This window comes from Carcharhinus amblyrhynchos, chromosome 15 (genome assembly GCF_965287045.1).
Source record: "Carcharhinus amblyrhynchos chromosome 15, sCarAmb.v2.hapA, whole genome shotgun sequence".
NCBI classification, from domain to species: domain Eukaryota; kingdom Metazoa; phylum Chordata; class Chondrichthyes; order Carcharhiniformes; family Carcharhinidae; genus Carcharhinus; species Carcharhinus amblyrhynchos.
The window spans coordinates 28,437,107-28,457,454 of NC_137338.1; the positions used below are offsets into that span (position 1 = coordinate 28,437,107).

Consider the following 20,348-nt stretch of genomic DNA (forward strand, 5'->3'; position numbering starts at 1 on the left):
GTTCGATTCCGGCCTTGGGCGACTGTCAGTGTGGAATCTGCACGTTCCCCGTGTCTGCGTGAGTTTCCTCTGGGTGCTCTGGTTCCCTCCTACAATTCAAAGATGTGTAGATTAGGTGGATTGGCCATACTGAATTGACCCTTAGTGTGCCAAGGTATGTAGGTTAGATGGATTATTCAGGGTAAATGGGAACGGGGATAGGGCGGAGAAGAAGGTCTGGGTGGGGTGCTCTTTCAGAGAGTCATTGTGGACTCAATGGGCTGGATGGCCTCTTTCCGCACTTTAGGGATTCTGTGGCTCAGGCCGCAGAACCTGGCCAGATACAGCCCTACAGAAGTGATACTGCAGCGCTCTGCCCGGGATTAAGTCCTGGGACCATTGAAAAGGAAAGTCCCGGGGATCCCAGCAACAGGAGGGTAGGAGGTGTCGGGGGAGAGTTGGAAAGGGGGCAATTGGGTGGTAGGAGTGCAGGGCAAGGGGTCCTGGAACTTCAACACTTCAATGTCCTTGGAGGAAGAGCACCTCGATTTGAGGGGCCTTCAGAGTGAGATGCCATGCAACTTCTCACCAGACAGGGGGAAAAACGTTTAATGTCAGTTTCTCACCCTACCTGCATACCCGTGTCCACACCCACCCCCCTTCCCCCGAGCTTAAAAATTGAGGCTGGGTGGGGAAATGTCCTTCAGAGGCCATTAAGTGGCCACTTCCGGGTTTTAATTGGTGAGATGGGTGGGTATCCCACCTGATGCCTGCTTCGGGTGAGGGTAAGATTCTGCCCAGGGTGTCAGTTGATCATGGTGAAGCTTATGTGGGAATGTTAAAAGCACGCTCAGGATTTACTCCGTTTACTGGTGCCAAAACTGAAGGCTGCGTACAGCTGTTTAAGGAACAGACTTGAGGGTTATCAGGTTCCCAGTGATAAATGGCTGATCAGCTGCCCACAAGAATGTGCTGAATGATGAGATGTTAGTTCAAGGACTCCTGAGTGTTCAGCTTCCAGAGAGGAACATCCCTTTCTCTCTCAATCAGGGACTGGAAGAAGAAACTGCGAATATGCAGTTGGTGGGAGAGGCTATCAGAGCGAGGAGAAAGTGTGAGAAAGGATATTGTCACCAGGCTTAAAAGGGGCGTGAATGAATTAAGAGCGTGATTAACGCCTCACCAACTGGCAAAGAAACCTGGTGTTGGATTGACAAACAAATATTGTTAATCCTACGGCCCATACAACTTCTGCTCTATTCCACCAAGCAGCTGTGGGGCTAAATTGCACTGTTTAGCCATAAGAAATCATAGAAACCCTACAGTACAGAAAGAGGCCATTTGGCCCATCGAGTCTGCACCGACCACAAAATCACCCAGGCCCTACCCTGACATCCCCAATATTTACCCACTAATCCCTCTAACCTATGCATCTCAGCGCACTAAGGGCAATTTTTAGCATCCCCAATCAACCTAACCCACACATATTTGGACTGTGGGAGGAAACCGGAGGAAACCCACGCAGACATGAGGAGAATGTGCAAACTCCATACAGACAGTGACCCAAACAGGGAATCGAACCCAGGAACCTGAAGCTGTGAAGCAACGATGCTAATCACTGTGCTACCGTGCTGCCCAGGGTGTATAATATTAATTCCTGAGTGTTGCCCATGCCTGCTTACAGCATACTCTCTTCAGAAGCTGTGGATCCCCTGCCATTGGATAGTTAGTCATCAAAGCACTGCAATGCTGAATAGATTCCTTTTCACATCTAGATGAAGATTTAATTAGCAACGTTAATTGCATTGTAATACACATTCTTAAATACTTTTTTTATGTAATTTGTTGCTGTTTTAAAAATTCACCCGTGATGGAAGTTTCACTGGCAAAGCCAGTGTTTATTAGCCATCACCAACTGTCCTTGAGAGTGGCTGTGAACTGTCCGCTTCAGCCTTAACTGGACATCAATAGTCACATATCCAGCAGGTGTGTCATAGAATCCCTACAGCGCAGAAGGAGGCCGTTCGGCCCAACGCATCTGCATTGACAACAATCCCACCTAGACCCTATCCCCATTCCCAACATATTTACCCTGTTGATCCCCTGACACTAAGGGGCAATTTAGCATGACCAGTCAAGCTAACCTGCACATCTTAGGAGCATAGGAGGAAACTGGAGCACCCGGAGGAAACTCACTCAGATACAGGGAGAATGTGCAAACTCCACAGATAGTGACCTGAGGCCAGAATTGAACCTGGGTCCCTGAACTGTGATGCAGCACTGTTAACCACTGTGCAACCGTACCATCCTGTCAAGATTCTTTGATCAAACCAGTTGTTCAGCTCTGACACCAAATAATTTGTATCAGTGATCTATATTTGAATGAAAGCAAGAACCAATACACAAGTATATAGATGACAATTTATAGAAAAGACAGAATCATTTTACCCCCTTGTCCTTTTGGACAGAGACCGTACCTCTGGTGTAATGTTGGGCCTTTTCTTCCTGTCTGTTTCCTTCATCACCTGCTTTCACTTGAGATGGCGAATCATTGAACACTCATGCCCACACTTTATCATTTTGCACTGACGACCATTATTACAAGCCGTTGGATTTCTCCTGTCTGTTGTTCCCCCTTTTCCTTGAGCCAATAAGAATAAAGGACAACTTGTGATAGAAAGCTCCACACCTGTTTGTGACACCGCTGAGGACATGACTTAAGACCACATGAGTATCATATTCACAGTTTCGTTTCCTGTCATGTTTCTGTTACTTTGGCCTGAAGCACTTGCTACAATAGGAACAGCTTGATACTGATTTGAAAGTTAAGCAGTTGTGCTTCCTTTTTATCTGGAATGTGCATGTTGAGTGTCATAGCACGGAAACAGGCCCTTCGGCCAACCATCAAATACCAATCTATACTAATCTCATTTCCCAGTACTTAGCCTGCTAAGCTTTGGCAATTTAAGTGCTCATCCAAATGCTTCTTAAATGCCATGAGAATACCTGCCCCTCAGAAGCATGTCCATATTTCCTTAGATTCTCTCTAAGCCGTTTACTCCTCACCTTAAACTATGCCTCCTGTTTTAGAGACCTCTGCCATGGATGTAGAATTCTTTATAATTTACCCTATCTATCCCCCTCATAATTTTGGATATCTCTATAAGAGCTGCCCATCCCTCTTCATCCCCTCAGCCTCCTCTGCTCCAGGAAAAACAGCCCCAGTCTTTCCAGTCTCTCCTCATAGCTGAAACTTTCAATCTCAGGCAACATCCTGGTGAATCCCCTCTGCATCCTCTCCATTGCAATCATGTCCTTCCAATAGTGTCGTGACCAAAACTGTCCACAATACTCTATCTGTGGCCTAACCAATGTTTATAAAGTTGTACTAAGACCACCCCCCCCCCCCCCCCCAAACTCCTATATTCTATGCCTTGGCTAATGAAAGGAAGCATTATAGTTATTTGGAGAGTAATGAATTAATGAGTAATGTTATTTGGAGAGTAATGAATTGATTAGAGACAGTCAGCATGGTTTTGTAGCAGGTAGGTCGTGCCTTACTAACCTTATTGAGTTCTTTGAGAAAGTGACCAAAGAGGTGGATAGGGGTAAGGCAGTTGACGTGGTATATATGGATTTTAGTAAGGCGTTTGATAAGGTTCACCATGGTAGGCTTCTGCAGAAAATGCAGATGTATGGGATTGGGGGTAATCTAGGTACTTGGATCAGGAATTGGCTAGCAGATAGGAGACAGAGGGTGGTGGTTGATGGTAAATATTCGTCATGGAGTTCGGTTATGAGTGGTGTGCCTCAGGGATCTGTTTTGGGGCCACTGCTGTTTGTAATTTTTATTAATGATCTGGATGAGGGTATAGTTGGGTGGATTAGTAAGTTTGCTGATGACACCAAAGTCGGAGGTGTGGTAGATTGTGAGGAAGGGTGTCATAGTTTGCAGGGTGACTTAGGTTGCAGAGCTGGGCCGCGAGGTGGCGGATGGAGTTTAATGCGGAGAAGTGTGAGGTAATTCATTTTGGTAGGAGTAACAGATGTGTTGAGTATAGGGCTAACAGGAGGACTTTGAATAGTGTGGAGGAGCAGAGGGATCTAGGTGTATGTGTACATAGATCCCTGAAAGTTGGGAATCAAGTAGATAAGGTTGTTAAGAAGGCATACGGTGTCTTGGCGTTTATTGGTAGGGGGATTGAATTTAGGAGTCGCAGCGTCATGTTGCAACTGTACACAACTCTGGTGCGGCCGCACTTGGAGTACTGTGTGCAGTTCTGGTCCCCACATTACAGGAAGGACGTGGAGGCTTTGGAGAGGGTGCAGAGGAGGTTTACCAGGATGTTGCCTGGTATGGAGGGGAGGTCCTATGAGGAGAGACTGAGGGATTTGGGGTTGTTTTCGCTGGAAAGAAGGAGGCTAAGAGGGGATCTTATTGAAACGTATAAGATGATTAGAGGTTTAGATAGGGTGGATAGTGATAGCCTTTTTCCTCGGATGGAGAAAGCTAGCACGAGGGGGCATGGCTTTAAATTAAGGGGGGGTAGTTATAGGACGGATGTCAGGGGTTGGTTCTTTACCCAGAGGGTGGAGAGGGACTGGAATGCCCTGCCTGCTGCAGTTGTAAATGCGCCTAGTTTGGGGGCGTTTAAGAGATCTGTGGATAGGTTTATGGACGAAAAGGGATTGGTTTAGATTAGTGGGTCAGTGTTTTTTTTTAAAAAAAACTGGTCGGCGCAACATCGTGGGCCGAAGGGCCTGTTCTGCGCTGTTATGTTCTGTGTTCTATTCCATATGCCTTCACCACCCTATCTACCTGTGCTGCCACTCTCAGGAATTAATGGATTTGTACACCAAGGTCCCTTTGTTCCTAAATATTCCTTGCGGTCCTACTGTTCATTGTGTATATTCTATCCTTATTAGACCTCCCAAAATGCATCACCTCTCACATATCAATAAATTCCACCTGCCATTGCTCTGCCCAACTTGCCAGCTGATCAATGTCATTCAGTAACCTAAGATTATCCTCCTCAAAAAATCTACTAGTTTTTGTTCATCTTCAAATGATGCCTTCTACATTCACGTCCAAGTCATTAATGTATAAAACAAACAGGCTCTCAGCGCACAGGCCTCCGCTGGTCAAAGGCTTCCTATCACAAAAGCAACCCTCCACCATCACTTTTTGCCTTCTATTAAAAAGCCAATTTTAGGCCCAATTTGCCAACTTGCCTTGGATCCAGGCTCTATCCTTTTGGACCAGCCTTCCCTATGAGACCTCGTCAAAGGCCTTACTGAAATCCACATAAACTGCACCAAATGCACTATCCTTGTCAATATCTTTTAGCTCCCTTTTCAAAAAACTTCAATTAAATTAGTTAGACAGGATCTCCCACCAACAAATCCATCCTGATTATGTCTGATCAGTCCTTGTCTTTCAGGGTATTGATTGATCCTATTCCTCAGAACCTAATCTCCTCCCTAGCCTTCTATCACAATCTGTGACACATCACATCAGGCCCTGGGGACTTATGCACCTTTATGCCCACTAAAACATCTAATACTTTCCCTTTAATTAATTGTAACGTGCCCTGGAACTTCATCCCAAATGAAAGCTCCAGCTACAATGTATTTTTCCTCAGTGAATACAGATGAAAAATATTCAGCGAAGACCTCACCCACATTCTCTGGTTCCATGTACCTTTGGTCTCTAATGGGCCCCATTCTTTCCCTGGTCATCCTCTTGCTCTTAATGTACTTATAAAATGCCTTAGGGTTTTCTTTAATTTTTTTGCCAATGATATTTTGTGGCCCCTCTTTGCCCTCCTAATTTCTTTTTTAACATCCCCTATGCATGCACGTACGCACGCACACACACTATTGATGAAGTGCCTGTCCTATTTTTAGTTCTCTGTATGTACCATACGCTTCATTTTTTTTCTGTATCAAGTCCTCAATACCCTTTTGACATTGAGGATTCCCTGCACTTGCTGCCCTTGATGTTCACTCTTCAAGGAACACATTGGCTCAGTATTTTACTTTTAAAAATCTCCCACTTTCCTAATATAGAGTTACCTGCAAGGAGCTGCTCCCTGTCTATGTTTGCCAAATTAGTGTGTAATGATATTGAAATTGGTCGTGACCCCCCCCCCCCCCCCAAACCCTCCATTCAGACACTTGATTTCTGGATCATCCTTATCCCTTTCCATAATAACTTCAAAACTTGAGTTATGGTCCCTAACCCCAAAATGCTCACCTAGTGACATTTGCCCAGCTTCATTCCCTAGGATTAGGTCTAGCATGGCCCCTTCTCTAATAGGTTTACCTACATGCAGGCACATCAAGCTTTTCTGGATGCAGTTGAACAATTCCACCCTGTCTAATCCTTTCACGCCAAGGTGATTCCTGGTAATATTGGCAAAGCTGAACCCCCTATTACTATAAACCCTATTCCTCTTGCACCTCTCTGCGATTTGCCTATACGTCTGCTTCTCGATCTTCCTCTAACTGTTGGGAGGCCTGTTGTATGATCCCAGCAAAGTGATCACCCTTTTTTTATTTCTAAGCTCCACCCATGTGGTCTTATTTGAAGAACCTTCTAAGATATCCACCCTAATTGCTGCAGTGATGGTTTCTTTTACCAATAATGCAATAGCCCCTCTGCTCTTAACATTATCCATGGAAAATTCACCTAACCTGCACATCTTTGGACTGTGGGATAGAACCAGAGCACCTTGAGGAAACCCACGCAAGATGTGGGTGGGGGGGTGGATGTGCAAACTCCACATAAGGTTGGAATTGAACCCCGGTCCCAGGCGCTGTGAGGTAGCAGTGCTAGCCACTGTGACACCCTCATGAAGGGTCTAGTTGGAGAGATTAGGAAAGAGATCAAATCATTAGCAGGAGCAAAGCAGTTAAAAAGGCCATTATAACGTACAAATGACTTGACTTTATTTCCAAGTAATGTGTTTCCGATAATTCACAAATGCAAAGCATTATTAAACACATAAAATTAATCATCTTTTACTGTTATAGTTTCTTCTTTATAAGAATTAAATATGAATAAAATAAGGTTCATGAACTTCCTACCAATTCAGGAATGAAGTTAATGTTCATTTGTTAACATGTCCCCTCTTTCACTGCCACCCTTCCGACACAAAATGTCCCCTATAATTTGCAATAAATCACATTTATTTCTATTTGGTTCTTTGCTTTCTATTAAATTAATATTTTCTCCCTTTCAGGCATGCAGAGCAGCTCTTTGAAACTATTTCCTAATTATGAACAGAAAGCAATGCTGGTGAAGCGGCAAGCTTTTGCAATCTTCAGCGGTGAACTTGACCAATATCATCTGTACCTCCCACTCATACAAGGTGATGAATAAGCTTTGCAATGATAAATGGTAAAACTATTTTTGCTCAAACTGAAAAGTGACAGCAACCAATTTGGTGTAAGGTGATGTATTTCCTAATGAAATTAAATCTGGGCTGTTTGAAAAAAAAAAGTGGGATTCCGAAATCACATTGGACTCAAAGTAAACCCTGTTTCTTGCTCTATCAATGCTGCCAGACCCATTGAGTTTTTCCAGCACTTTGTTTTTATGATAAATTTTGGCATTTTTTGTTCCTTTTGAGCAATATTTTATTAATGACACATTTTAAAAAAAAACTATTGACAATAGGAGCAGCTTCAATGTCCTTGGACTTCAAGCCTTTAACCACTGTTAGGAAATACAATGCAAAAACAGGAGTGGGCCATTTGGCCTCTAAAGTCATGTTTTGGCATTCGGTGAGGTCATTGCTGATCTGCAACCTAAATCTATGTACATACATACCTTTTGCCTATATCCCTTGATGCCTTTTAGGAACAACAATATGCCAATCTCAGTTTGTTGCCGTGGAGGAGAGCTCCAAACTCTGATTATCCTTCACGTGAAGAGTTCTTTACTAACTTAGTCCCTGAAAAGTCTGGTTCTAATTTTTTGGCAATGGCCCCTGCTCCAAGACTCTCCATCCAGCGCAAATAGTTTCTCACACTCCCTGTCACTGTTTGGTGACTTCTGCTGGAACTTTTGCATCTGTGGATGTTGGGTAAGAACTTTGTTCAGCTATAATGCTAGAATCCTGTCAACGACTATCCTGTTAAACCAGGCTGGATTAGCCTGAATTTGAAAAAGTGACTACTTTGGATGGGATTTTCCAGCTCTGCCCACCGGTGGGATCTCACGTTCCTGCGGATGTTGACCCTCACTGGGGGTTCCCTGATGATTAACGAGCCAAGCCAAACACTGTAGACTTTGGCAAAATTGGAGAACCCACCAATGGCCAATGGTGAGCCACCTCCATTGTGGGAATTCCACTACGGGGAGCTGGAAAATTCCAACTTTGTATAAGAATCCCGGGGAAAAACCTTGCACTGGGTTTTGTGTTAATTGATGAAAACTAATTTGCTGCACACTGCTTCACTTTTAATTGTAATATTTAAATAGACTTTTCAGCCTCTTTGTGATATACTTTGGGTAAAAGAGGCTGTGAGGTTTTATGAAGGGAAACTATTGTTTGGACTTAATTTCATTAAACAAATGCTTTGTTGGCCCTCCAGTACTTGTTGCTCATTCCTAACTGCCCTTGAACTGAGTGGCTTGCCACACCATTGCAGAGGGACAGTTAAGAGTCAACCATATTGCTGTGGATCTAAAGTTTAAAGGTTACTTATTAGTGTCACATGTAGGCTTACATTAACACTACAATGAGGTTACCATGAAAATCCCCTAGTCACCACACTCCGGCGCCTGTTCAGGTACACTGAGAATTTAGCATGGCCAATGCACCTAATCAGCTTTGGACTGTAGAAGGAAACCGGAGCACCTGGAGGAGTCACATGTAGGCCAGGGTGGGGTAAAGGCTGCAGCTTTCATTCCCGAAAGGCATTACTGAACCAGATGGGTTTCCCTGACAGTTAATGATAGTCTCCATATTGGTGACTAAAAAATAGCTTTGTTATATTCCAGATCTATTAATTGAATTTAAATTCCACCAGCTGCCATGATGGGATTTGAAGACATGTCCTCTGAGTATTAGCCTGTGTAAGATGTAAAAGGAACCAATGGTTAAAAATAAGCTGCAGCAGAAATTTAGCAGTGTGTGAAAACAGATGGCTTGCTGTGTGGGAGTTGGCAGATAAACAGCGTTGCAGGATCTCAGTAAGCTGGATGTGAGTTAGACGCAAGATTAAGTAACTGGGAGCTAAGGCCTGACACTAGCATTGGAAATGTTTAGAAATGGTTGTGTGAATGTGGAGATGCAGAAATCCTGAGGGATTGACATGGCCTTGGGCAGGCAGATGGTTTGGTGACTTCTGTTGTAATTGGACCAGTCAAATAAGAGATTGGATTAAATCATAGCCTTTATTATGGACGCTAAGTATAATAAAGGAAACCTTGGGCAGGAAGAGAGATTTGGCCAGAGGAGGTTTAGGACCATCCAGCAGATAGATCTTAGAAGAATGGGGCTACATGGCAGAGGGTCCACACATGCTTGTGCGCATTGACTAGCGCAGCTAGAGAATGACAATGGAAGATAATCCTTCCTCTCCTGAGTGTCATGGTAATACTGCTACATATTAATATTACTGCTCAGACATTAGCATCTGTCAAGTCTTGCACCAAACAAAACATAACTGGCATTATCAATAATGATTATCACCTCGAATCATTTCAGCAGTAGGGTAATTGACTCTGGTCATCTGAATTATAATGGTGCACACCTGAAGAACTATACCCAAGTACATTCCAGTGAGGAAGGAAAAGAGGAAGGATTTCCAATTTCTAGTTGATCTCCAATTATATTTTACAGGGGCTGTTAACACTATGGGGTGGGGGTGAAGTTGATCATAATGCTAGCCACTTTTTGAGACATACTCATCAGATGATCACTCTCACTTAAGTTTGAGAACGACGGTCACAGACACTTAAATAGGTCTGAAGAAATGATCAAAATTTTTCTGAAATAAATGTACCATCAAAGGACATTGCCATCCTCCAGATAGCCTTTTTAACAAGTTTTAGCTCGATGGGTATTATAAGGGCCCAGGCACCTCTCCGCAATGATGTAGCTCTACACTGAAGAGCGTATGGAGATAGACTCTCGAGTTTGGGATACAGAAGGTTTTGTGAGCCAATATATTTTCAAAATGATCTAAAAGTTTACTAACTATTGGATAGGCACATGGAGCACTCCAGAATTATAGGGAGGGGATAGCTTAATCTTGGGATTGGACGTAGCTCGGCACAACATTGAAGGCCGAAGAGCCTGTACTGTGCTGTAATGTTCTGTGATTCTATGTAAACTATGCTTTAAAGAAAGAAACATGCAATTTACCTTTGGTAGGTCAATCGCAACATTGATAATTCTAGGAAAAGAAGGTAAAATCGTGCTTCTGTTAGAGAATCCAAAGAATGAAATAATTTCCCATTTTGCGCACTTGTCTCCAGAAAGTACAAGGAGTTGGTAGGCAGAGTGGGGCGGGCAGGAGAGGAGAATGGAGGAGGGGGTGCATACAAGGGGCTGGTCAGTGTATGAGAGGTGAGTTCACTTGGTGGGAGGGTGGTAGAATCTGAGGTGATTGAAGATTGTACCAATAGCATGTTAAAGTCATTTAAATCTGAATAGCTTATCCCCCAAGAAACAGGGCAAATAGTCAGGGAGCTGGTGTTATTGAGACCATTTTGTTGTGTATGCCTGGTGGACGGAACGACAATACTCACTCAGCTCGTTGGGCTGCTGAGTTTCAAGAGCAGTAAATATTGAACTCCTGAGAGAATGATCAGGAAATAGATCAAGGCGATGTTTTGGATTTATGACAGTGTTATTTCGTGAATCATGAGCAAAGGTTATATGATGTCATGGAGTCATCTGGCCCAAAAAAAAAATCATTTTGCAAAGAGCAAAAGTTTTAATCTGCTTATAATGAGTACGTCATCCACAGCAGGTCTAACATTTTCATACCCTTTTTTATTTGTAGAGCGCATGACAGAAACTCTTCGTGTGGGGATGTCATCAGTTGTTACTGCCCAAATGTTTCTGACCTTCAGAGTGCTGCTGATGAGAATTTCTCCTCAACATCTGACTTCACTCTGGCCTATCATGGTGACTGAGTTGGTAAGAGAAGTCAGTCCAATAGCTTTGGCTTGACAGGCTGACTGAATCACATTTTGTGGTTACATGCCCAAATGCAAGATTTACTCAGTAGTAATTAATTGAGAATATTAGAATTGTTTTTTTTTGCATTTGCAATTGTAGCTGGTTCTGAAGAAAGCTATGAGTGTAAATAATTTCTCCTTTAATGTGAGCAAAATGCTCTGGATGCTGGAAATCTGAACTATTAGCAAAGAAAGGCTCGATGTACGCAGCAGGTCAGATAGCATCTGTGGAGAGAAATAGGCTGGAATTTTATCAACACACCTGCCATGGAAATCGGAGCGAGTGAGGGGCAGACCATGAAAAGGTCCATTGACCTTGGGTGGGATTTTACAGCTTCAATAACAAGTGAGGCTGTAAAATACCACCCATAGAGCTGATCACTGGAATTCTACCACCCTGCCCGCCAGGGGAATCTGAACCAGCGAGAAGTGGACTGTGGAAAGGTCCATTTGACCTCGGGCAGGACTTTTTGGTCTTGGGTCGAGCAAGGTAAAATTCTGCCCAATGCCTCAGGTTGAGGTGACCTTTCATTGCTCGACCTGCTGACTATTTCCTGATTTTTGTTTTCTTTGTTTTAACTACATTTTCTTAGGGCGTTAATAAACTTGAGACTAATTTAGTCTTGTTAAGTAAAATTACGGAGAAATCAATTTCTAGGTCATTTTTGTTCCCTTCCACACATCCCTTCCTGAATTGGATTAGGTTTGTTTCTGTAGCTTGATTAATGCCAACTGGAATAAGTTGTGCTCTATAATTTTTCAGTGTGCTTGCTTTTGTAGTTACTTAAGTATCCGAGTGGTAGAGTTGGTCAGAGTTGCCTATTGTTATAAGACTATCTTTTATAAATTATAGAAATTAATGTACTGTTTGAATGTTAATGATATACCAATACTTTGATTCCTAATGTTATCTTTAGATTCATGTGTTCATGCAGTTGGAAGAGGAGTTACTTGAAATTGTTTCAAAGTAAGTTTCTTGTTTTGAAATCTCACTCCTTCAGAACTATTTGTTTTGGCTGTGTTTATAAGAGTAACTAGCAAACTGGAGATTGAGGTCGGCCTAATTTGACGTTTTTAACTGAGAGCCATGCTAAGTGTTGCTGATCGCCCAGTAAATAAATGCTTGGCCCTTTTTTCTATTTTTTTACTCATTCCTCAAACTTACAAAGAAACTGCTCAGCAGGGACTGGGCAAACCCAAATCCATTCCTTGCTTGTTCCAAAAACAAAACTTCAAAATCCAATTCATGGTCCCCACGGGAGAGGCAAACAAGATCCAGATTGTCGAGTTGAGGCACTACATCTCCTCTTAGGCTCGTCACGTCAGGCTCACTGTTTTCCTGCAGTTGGTCTTTGGAGTGGGTGGCACAGTGGTTAGCACTGTTGCCTCACAGTGCCAGGGATTCGATTCCCAGATGGGCCACTGTCTATGTGGAGTTTGCACATTCTCACCGCGTCTATGCAGTGTCCTCTGGGTGCTCCAGTATCTTCCCACAGTCCAAAGATGTGCGGGTTAGGTGGCTTGGCCATGTTACATTGCCCCTTAGTGTTGGGGGACTAGCTAGGGTAAATGCATGGGGTTATGGGGATAGGGCCTGGGTGACATTGTGGTCAGTGCATACTCGATGGGCTGAATGGCCGCCACCTGCACTGTAGGATTCTATGATGATTTGCCTTATCCCTGTTTGAGTCAAATATTTGTCATTGTCAGGATAGCTGAGTGCAGTTGTGGACTCCAGTATTAGATACTATACGGTGCACTCTGTACTACATATGGGGCCTGGGGGTTGAAGGTCAGATAGCACATGTTGAAGATGGCCGGGAGAAGGCTTCAGATGCATTGCAGATGTGTGTTCGTGTTAGAGAAATATGTGATCGATAAAGTTCGTTCAACAGCAATGATGTTGGTTGGCGTGCGTCATGAAGACACTATATTTGTCAGGAGAAAATCAAATGCAACAGTGGAGGTCCTGAAACCACTATCAGCGCTCGGTTTGGAGGGCAGGCTCACCAAGAACTGGAGGGGATTATAGCAGCAGTTCAAGCTGTGCCTCACAGCAACGGGCAGTGATGAGAAACATCCCTACGTACAGTCTTCCATCTCTCTTCGCATAGCAAGGGAAGAAGCCCTTGAAGTTTACTATGTATTCATATTTCAAAGTGACAAGAAACCAAATCATTTGAAAGAAATGGCAAAATTGAAAGCTTGCTGCAGCCCAAAGAAAGAAATCGTGTATGAAAGATTTGGGTCAACGCACCTAACCAGCATGTTTTTCAGTCTGGGAAGAAATCTTGTTCTTAGTCTTCTCCCATTAGCAACTGAGCTAGAGATGAATCAATGCCCTCTAATGGAATATACCTGAAACCTAGCAGGACTAAGAAGGCAAAGGCAGATGGAACAGACCCTTGGTCCTGCTGGGTTTTGGGGACATTCCATTACATTGATCTGTAGCTAAAGGGAGAAGAGTAAGAACAAGGTTTCCTCCCACATGCTGAAAGATGTGCTGGTTAGGTGCATTGACCCAAACAGGCCCTGGAGTGTAGCAACCACAGAAAGTTCACAATAACTTTATTGCAATATTAATGTAAGTCTTTCTTGTGACTAATAAATAAACTTTAAGAACGAAACTTCCAACTGCTGTTTCCATTGTTAGTGAGCCAAAATGTGCAGGGCCTGCACAAACTGAGACAGCAGAAGCAGAAACTGTACTTTTGTCGAGGTACCTGACCCCTGTCTGAGCTGAATTTGGGAGAGACAGTGAGGGTTCAGCAGGAAGGGATTTGGAATCACAGGAACCAAGTTTCTACATAGTGCAGACTCCAAATGAACAAGAGAATCATAGTATCCCTACGGTGCAGAAAGAGGCCATTTGGCCATCGATACTGTATCAACAACATTTTCATCTAGGCCCTATCCCCGTAACCCCATTTATTTAACCTGCTAATCTTTCTAAGGGGCAATTTAGCATGGACAATCAACCAAACCCGCACATTTATGGACTGTGGGAGGAAACCAGAACACTCAAAGGAAACACATGCAGAGAGTGGGAGAACGTGCAGACTGCACACAGTCACCCGAGGCAAGAATTGAACCCAGATCCCTGGCACTGAGAGGAGCAGTGCTAAGTACTATGCCATCCTGCTGTCCAAGGTGCAGAAGAAATGGGAAATTCCTACAGAAAACAAATGAAATGTGATCCTGATCTGACCCAGAAAGTGTAACTAAAGATCAAGAACCAGAATCCACATGTGAGGCAAAATATAACCAGACAAAGCCTGAGGTCTGAAAACTACCCAAGGGGTGAAAGTGACTCAGACTTGGAGCTGGCACCTGGTCCTCCCAAATCATCTCTGTCACCATTCAGAACATCAAGTGGCAGAATTGTGTAAAAGTCACAAGGGTAAAGAGATGAGTAAAAGACAAAGCAGACTGATCAGAGCACAGTGTGAAAGAATTGATAAGAGACTTTTGAGTAGTTGACTAAGCTTTATTCGCTACCTATTTTGGTCCAGCAGAGACTAGTCTGAAGTGTTCCGCCTTTTAACAAAGAAGGAAGTGGCATGATATATAGCTGGACCTAGCAGAAGTGAAAGTCAAGTTGGAAAATTTCCTCTGCCAGCTGAAATAATATCAGCAACTTCAACCATGGCAGAGTCAGAAGAATGAAAGCTGTGATTGGGCCCAGGAAACTTGAAGATATATCAAAAGGCCACGTTTGGTGTCAAATAAAGTAGTACTGGTAGAGCTGCAACTGGTGTAATAAGTTGGAGTGTCATCAGAGATTGCGGTAAAGGTGTGGCCCCTTTAAGGGGCAATCCTTTGTGGGTCACATGACAGGGTTGGAGTCAATGGAGCGTGAGCGCACAAACCTGGGCCAATAAGGAGCGAGAGCGAGCAGTCACGGGGCTGGAGGGCTTCTTTTGGAGTCAGGGCGTTGTTAGTAGACTTCTGAGTTGTGATGTTGAATCCTTAGTGCACACACTTATCAAATAAACTCTTTAGTTAATTGTTTGCCACACCGCGTTGCCTCAAGTTATTACAGACACCAAAGGATCCTGGTGATCAGGAGACAGATACAGTCTAAAAGTGTGGATTGAAAGTGCAAGATTTAGAATATTAAATTAATTTGTTAGCGAGTCAGTTTGTTGCAAGGTTGATTCTAGCTTAAAATAGCAAAATCTCAACATTGGGTGCCAGCTGAATCAAAAGGGGAATTGTCACTGATGGTGAATGTTGGACTTGCTGAAAAATTCTGGTTTCATGAGAAGGGTGAGGTCAGGGTCAGCCTTAAAGTGCAGCACACTCTGGCAAGATATGCACTTGTCTAATTGCCATTGTGGTGGGGTACTCGGGCTTGCAGGTTTGTCTCCAACCCTAAACCTAGCAAGGAGCCAATACCTCCCAGTCAACAAAGGAAGAAAATTCCATGCAACGCAGGGAAAATTGCTTTTGTGTTTGTGTTCAGGAATTTGACTGCACTCTGCATTTAGTGATACTGTAACTGACTTCTGTTTTTCAGCAAAGCGGGCCAAAAATCTACAGTTAACAATGGAAATAGAACATTGTTGTTAAACATGGAGCAGAACGATCTTGACATGTATTTATCTGCTTGTAAATTTCTGGATACAGCACTTGGTTTTCCACATGAAGCAATGCCTTTATTCCAAATGTAAGTCTATAGTGTGGGATGTACTAGTCTCAAGACTCTTGGGACTAATAAAAATGCTGCTGCTTTTATTTTACTGATGTGCGTCATTGTCTTAATGCTTCTTAAATGTGTGTTTGACCAAAATGCTGTATTCTCTTGTAGTTATAGAAAAAAACCCCAGTGGTAAACTTCTTGTTTTCAGAGCCCAGTCTAGAAATGTAATGAGAATTGAAGTGCAGTTAGGTCAGTCTGGAGAAACTGAGACTGAGCTATCTGATGATGAAAGGAGCCATGAATCCAGGTATAGACTAATTCGTGAAATACTGCTCCATGGACGCCTGCATTTTTCTGGTACTTCATCCAATTGGCCATTATGCATGTATAAACCTTGGCAATGAGTACTCACAGGCTATTCAACTGCAAGCATCATGTTTTTTATTTAATGCCAAACACCAACATTCACCTCTTGGTGATATTGCTCTTCTTGGTGACTTTGTTCTGGGTGGAACTGTGGCACAGTGGTTAGCACTGCTGCCTCACAGCGCCAGGGACTCAGGTTCAATTCCTGCCTTGGGTGACTATCTGTGCGGAGTCTGCACATTCTCCCCATGTCTATGTGGGTTTCCTCAAGGAGCTTTGGTTTCCTCCCATACTCCAAAGATGTCTGCTGTAGGTTGATTGGCCATGCTAAATTGCCCTGTGGTGTCAGGACGACGAGCAGGGTAAATAGGTGGGGTTAAGCGGTTAAGGCCTGAGTGGGATTGCGGTTGGTGCAGACTTGATGGACTAAGTGGCTTCCTTCTATTCTTCTCCATCAGTGAACACTTACTGATGAAGCTGGTATTAATGCTGAATTCTTTGCTACCTTGAATCCCCTCTTCAGACCAGCCTAAAAATTGTACCCAATCCTTCACTCCTGCCTGTCCCCCACAAACAATGTCCTTCAATAATTTGTAATATATACAATTAGGATTAAACATAATACATACATACTTGCTGCCCAGAAATGGAGTTAATGTAAAATTCAGATATGAGTTTATTGAATAAGTCAACAGACTTGACAGCTATATGCCCCCATTTCTTTTCCTTCGTGTTTGATTTTTCTTTTCCACGTTTTGGCTCTCAATTTCTGAGGAAATGTAACCTCTCAGGAATCTCTCTCACTTCAAGGCTGATTTGAAATTAAGTTCCTACTATCATGCCACAGTTCTGAGTCCACACTGATGTTTTCCTGCGTCGACCCGACCCCTATTCACTGAATCAATCCCTTCTTGATGCAAGTGACACCAATTTTGCCATAGCCAATACTGAAAATCTTACCTGATTTTTTTTTTAGGTACAGGTGGGCTTTTGTTCCTGAGGTGGATGCTGAAGATTGCAGCCCACAGCTGGATGTTGTGGACATGTCCCAGGCATATAAACCATGTGCTGTCCGGATTTTGGATATCCTGGATCAAACAAATGGGGTAAATGTTCTTCCTGTCATTGTAACTCCTGTCACAGACTGGAACTGCAGCAAGAACAGTCGAACACGAGCATTCAGCATACGGTTGCCCCTGCATGACTATACCTGATTATGGTGGCAGGGTGATTCTATTTATACATATCAGAATTACTACATGAAATTTAGTTTTGTGAAACTGCCTATTTGCATCATCATCGAGTGAGGTTAGTGCTGTGATAGGGAATTAACCTATTGAGGGGTGGCCCAGTAGTTAGCACTGCTGTCTCTCAATGCCAGGGACCCAGGTTCAATTCCAGCCTTCTGGATTATGATCACCTGTCTGTGTGGAGTTTGCACATTTTCCCCATGTCTGTGTGGGTTTCCTCCCACAGTCCAAAGATGTGGGTTGGGTTGATTGGCCATGCTAAATTAACTCTAGTGTCAGGGGAGTTAGCAGGGTAAATATGAAGGGTTCCTAGGTGGGATTGTGGTCGGTGCCGACTCGATGGCTTGAATGGCCTCCTTCTGCACTGTAAAGATTCTATGAAATGGTTGTGTCTATGGAGGGAACAGACCCATTGTACTGAATACCAATTAACTTGCTATAATCCATAACAAATCAGACCATGACAATAAACAAAGTAAATGAGTTTAGGCTTTGTGCATAAAGCCACTCAGTTCAGAGGGTAGATCAGTTGGATGAGAATCCAAATCTCATTCCCAGAGATATTGTTTTGAATCCAACATGAGATGACAAATTTCTTCATTTTTATTCAAAAAACTTTAACTTAATTTTTACCAAATAAATTCTCCACTGTCTTGAGGTTCATTGTGAACCTTGTTTACTGAAATTTCTTGATTGTTTCTTTAGCATTTATTGATTCATCAATATTTTGCTGAGAGAACAGTTAATAAATGGTGGGTGAAATGGACACAACATACAGTTGGGTAAAGGACAGAGCTGTATTGTTAGTGTGTGTCAAGCCAACTTTGTTTTCATGCAGCAGTTGACACTGATATTGAGATTGTGCATGTACAGCAAGTGCTCCCTCCAGTGTTGTGGCACAAATAGACCCAACTTAAACCCCTTAAAAGTGGGTAAACATTGGCAAAACCACAGATTCCCGTTGATTAATTGGATGTAGTCACGTAAAAGTCTCGATCTTCCTTTTGAGCTTCCTCCCCTTCGTGTAGCCATGAACAGGAAGGCAGAATTTGCAGTCTGACTCTGTCCCAGTTAGATCTGATTGTCCATTCTAAATTTAAGAAAACACAAGGAAAGCTTTTAATTATTACACTTCAGTAACCAGAAGGAATTGGGAGGCCTTGGTTAGAGCTTTGGTCAAGCACCTCAGATCTAGTTTGAAAGTTTGCAACTTTGATCCAGCTTTTGTGACCTTTTTCTGGGCAAGGGCATGCTTTCATCAATGTGCTTACAGCTTAGCATCTTAATTTAATTTCTTTGCAGTTTTTGGACAGCTGCTTGTTACTTTTTTGTTCCTTCAGCTTTCTTAATTTATTTGTTGGTGCATGTCCAATGGTGAAAGATGTCCAGGGCTCCAAGTACGTTCTCTGGAACTAGTGAGTAAGTGCTATTATAAATGCCCTTGAAACTTGTTCTCAGTCAGTGATCATTATCCATGCAATATGGATTCTATTTCTCTGCAAATACAGAAAGTAGGCCTCCCAGACAGTGTAGGGTGCTCCTGTATTGATAGTGTGATGCCTTATGATAGGACTAAAGTTTCTGCCTGAAAGTTCAGTGTTCGTTGCCTCAGTTTTCTAGGTGGAGGTGAAATGCCTTTTCACAAAGGAGGGCATGAGTGGAGATCAGTCTTGCATCCACAGGCTTAAGTTTCTTGGAAATTGGCTGCCTGCTCACTCTTGTGTTCAAAAGATGTAAGTAATTGTAATAAAAGGAATATCATCTTCTTTAATGCAGGACATTTGCTGCCCAGAAGAAATTGCATCCAATGATGTGTATGAATTTCCCCTCTTGACTCAACAATCCGTGTCCAGCATCCATACGCTTGCACACTTTTTCAGAATACTGAGCTACAACTTTAAAATTCAGCCGAACAGGTCTGTTGGAGAACTAAATGCACATGGTCTTCGCAACCTGACTGCTCTAATGGAACCAGCCACTGATAGCGACGCTGTTTTACGAAGGATAGAAGAAAATATTGCACGTGACTTTTTGGAAATGGTGATAGAACATTGAACTCCATGGACTGTCTCTTGCTTATGGCAGTGAAACCATCGTTACTGACTGAACAAAGTTGTCATGGAAGTCATGTACAAGAAGTTATGTCCTTCTGATGTCTTAACCATCATGTAAGAGCTGAGTCCTGAAGCATTTTGAAACCTGAAGTTTAGGAACTCCATTATGTTGTTTTTTTTTTGTTGCACCGTCGTTTGAGTGGTTTGATTGTGGTGAAGGGCAGTATTAATTTCTGTTGGTTAGTGATAAACTGGTAATGGTTTCGCCTACTGGGGCCAATCCAATCCTTTAATTACCCTGCAGCTACTGGAACAGTCCTGGTTACCGTGCTGTTAAATACTACAGATGAAATTCAGAGGCCGAGTGAGCACCTCTCACTCAGGCTGACAATGGCCTTCGAGCTAACTTGTACTGTCTCTCTTCTGTTATGGGTCTTTTGTTGAAAATATATGGTACCTGTAATGGGAAGTATTGACATTAGTTTATCCAATACTGTTAATTTTTTCAGATATTGACTTCACGGTGTCTGTGTGTGTATATATATAAACATAGTGTATAAATATCTATTTTCAGATGGCGCACTCCCCTTTGTATCTAAATAACTCTCAAACTGCTCAATTTTTTTACACCAAACTAAATGGCAACAGAGAAACAAACAACAGAGAAAACAAACTCCACAATATATCCCAATGAGAATGTAGACTTAAGAGTGTGAAGAAGGGAATGTTCTTGTTGCTTTAACTGGATCAGTCTTTGTTTACAGCCTTATTTTCAATCTGCAAACTTAATACTGTGAATGTACATGCCAAGTATAGAAACCTGGTCACAAAATAAAATCCAGAACCTCAATACAGGA

The 20,348-nt window shown here is 42.8% G+C and overlaps 1 protein-coding gene across 3 annotated transcripts in view; it reads left to right on the forward strand.

Moving 5' to 3' along the window:
• Window positions 1-20,348, forward strand: part of dop1b (DOP1 leucine zipper like protein B) — a 136,291-nt gene extending 115,943 nt beyond the window's left edge. For all 3 annotated transcript variants that reach the window (XM_080203680.1, XM_080203681.1, XM_080203682.1), the window contains exons 32-37: window positions 7,224-7,352; window positions 11,002-11,138; window positions 12,097-12,146; window positions 15,699-15,848; window positions 17,164-17,293; window positions 19,214-20,348. In XM_080203680.1, coding sequence (XP_080059806.1) covers window positions 7,224-7,352; window positions 11,002-11,138; window positions 12,097-12,146; window positions 15,699-15,848; window positions 17,164-17,293; window positions 19,214-19,492 — 875 coding nt within the window. In that variant the 3' untranslated portion in view covers window positions 19,493-20,348. The remainder of the gene's footprint in view (window positions 1-7,223; window positions 7,353-11,001; window positions 11,139-12,096; window positions 12,147-15,698; window positions 15,849-17,163; window positions 17,294-19,213) is intronic.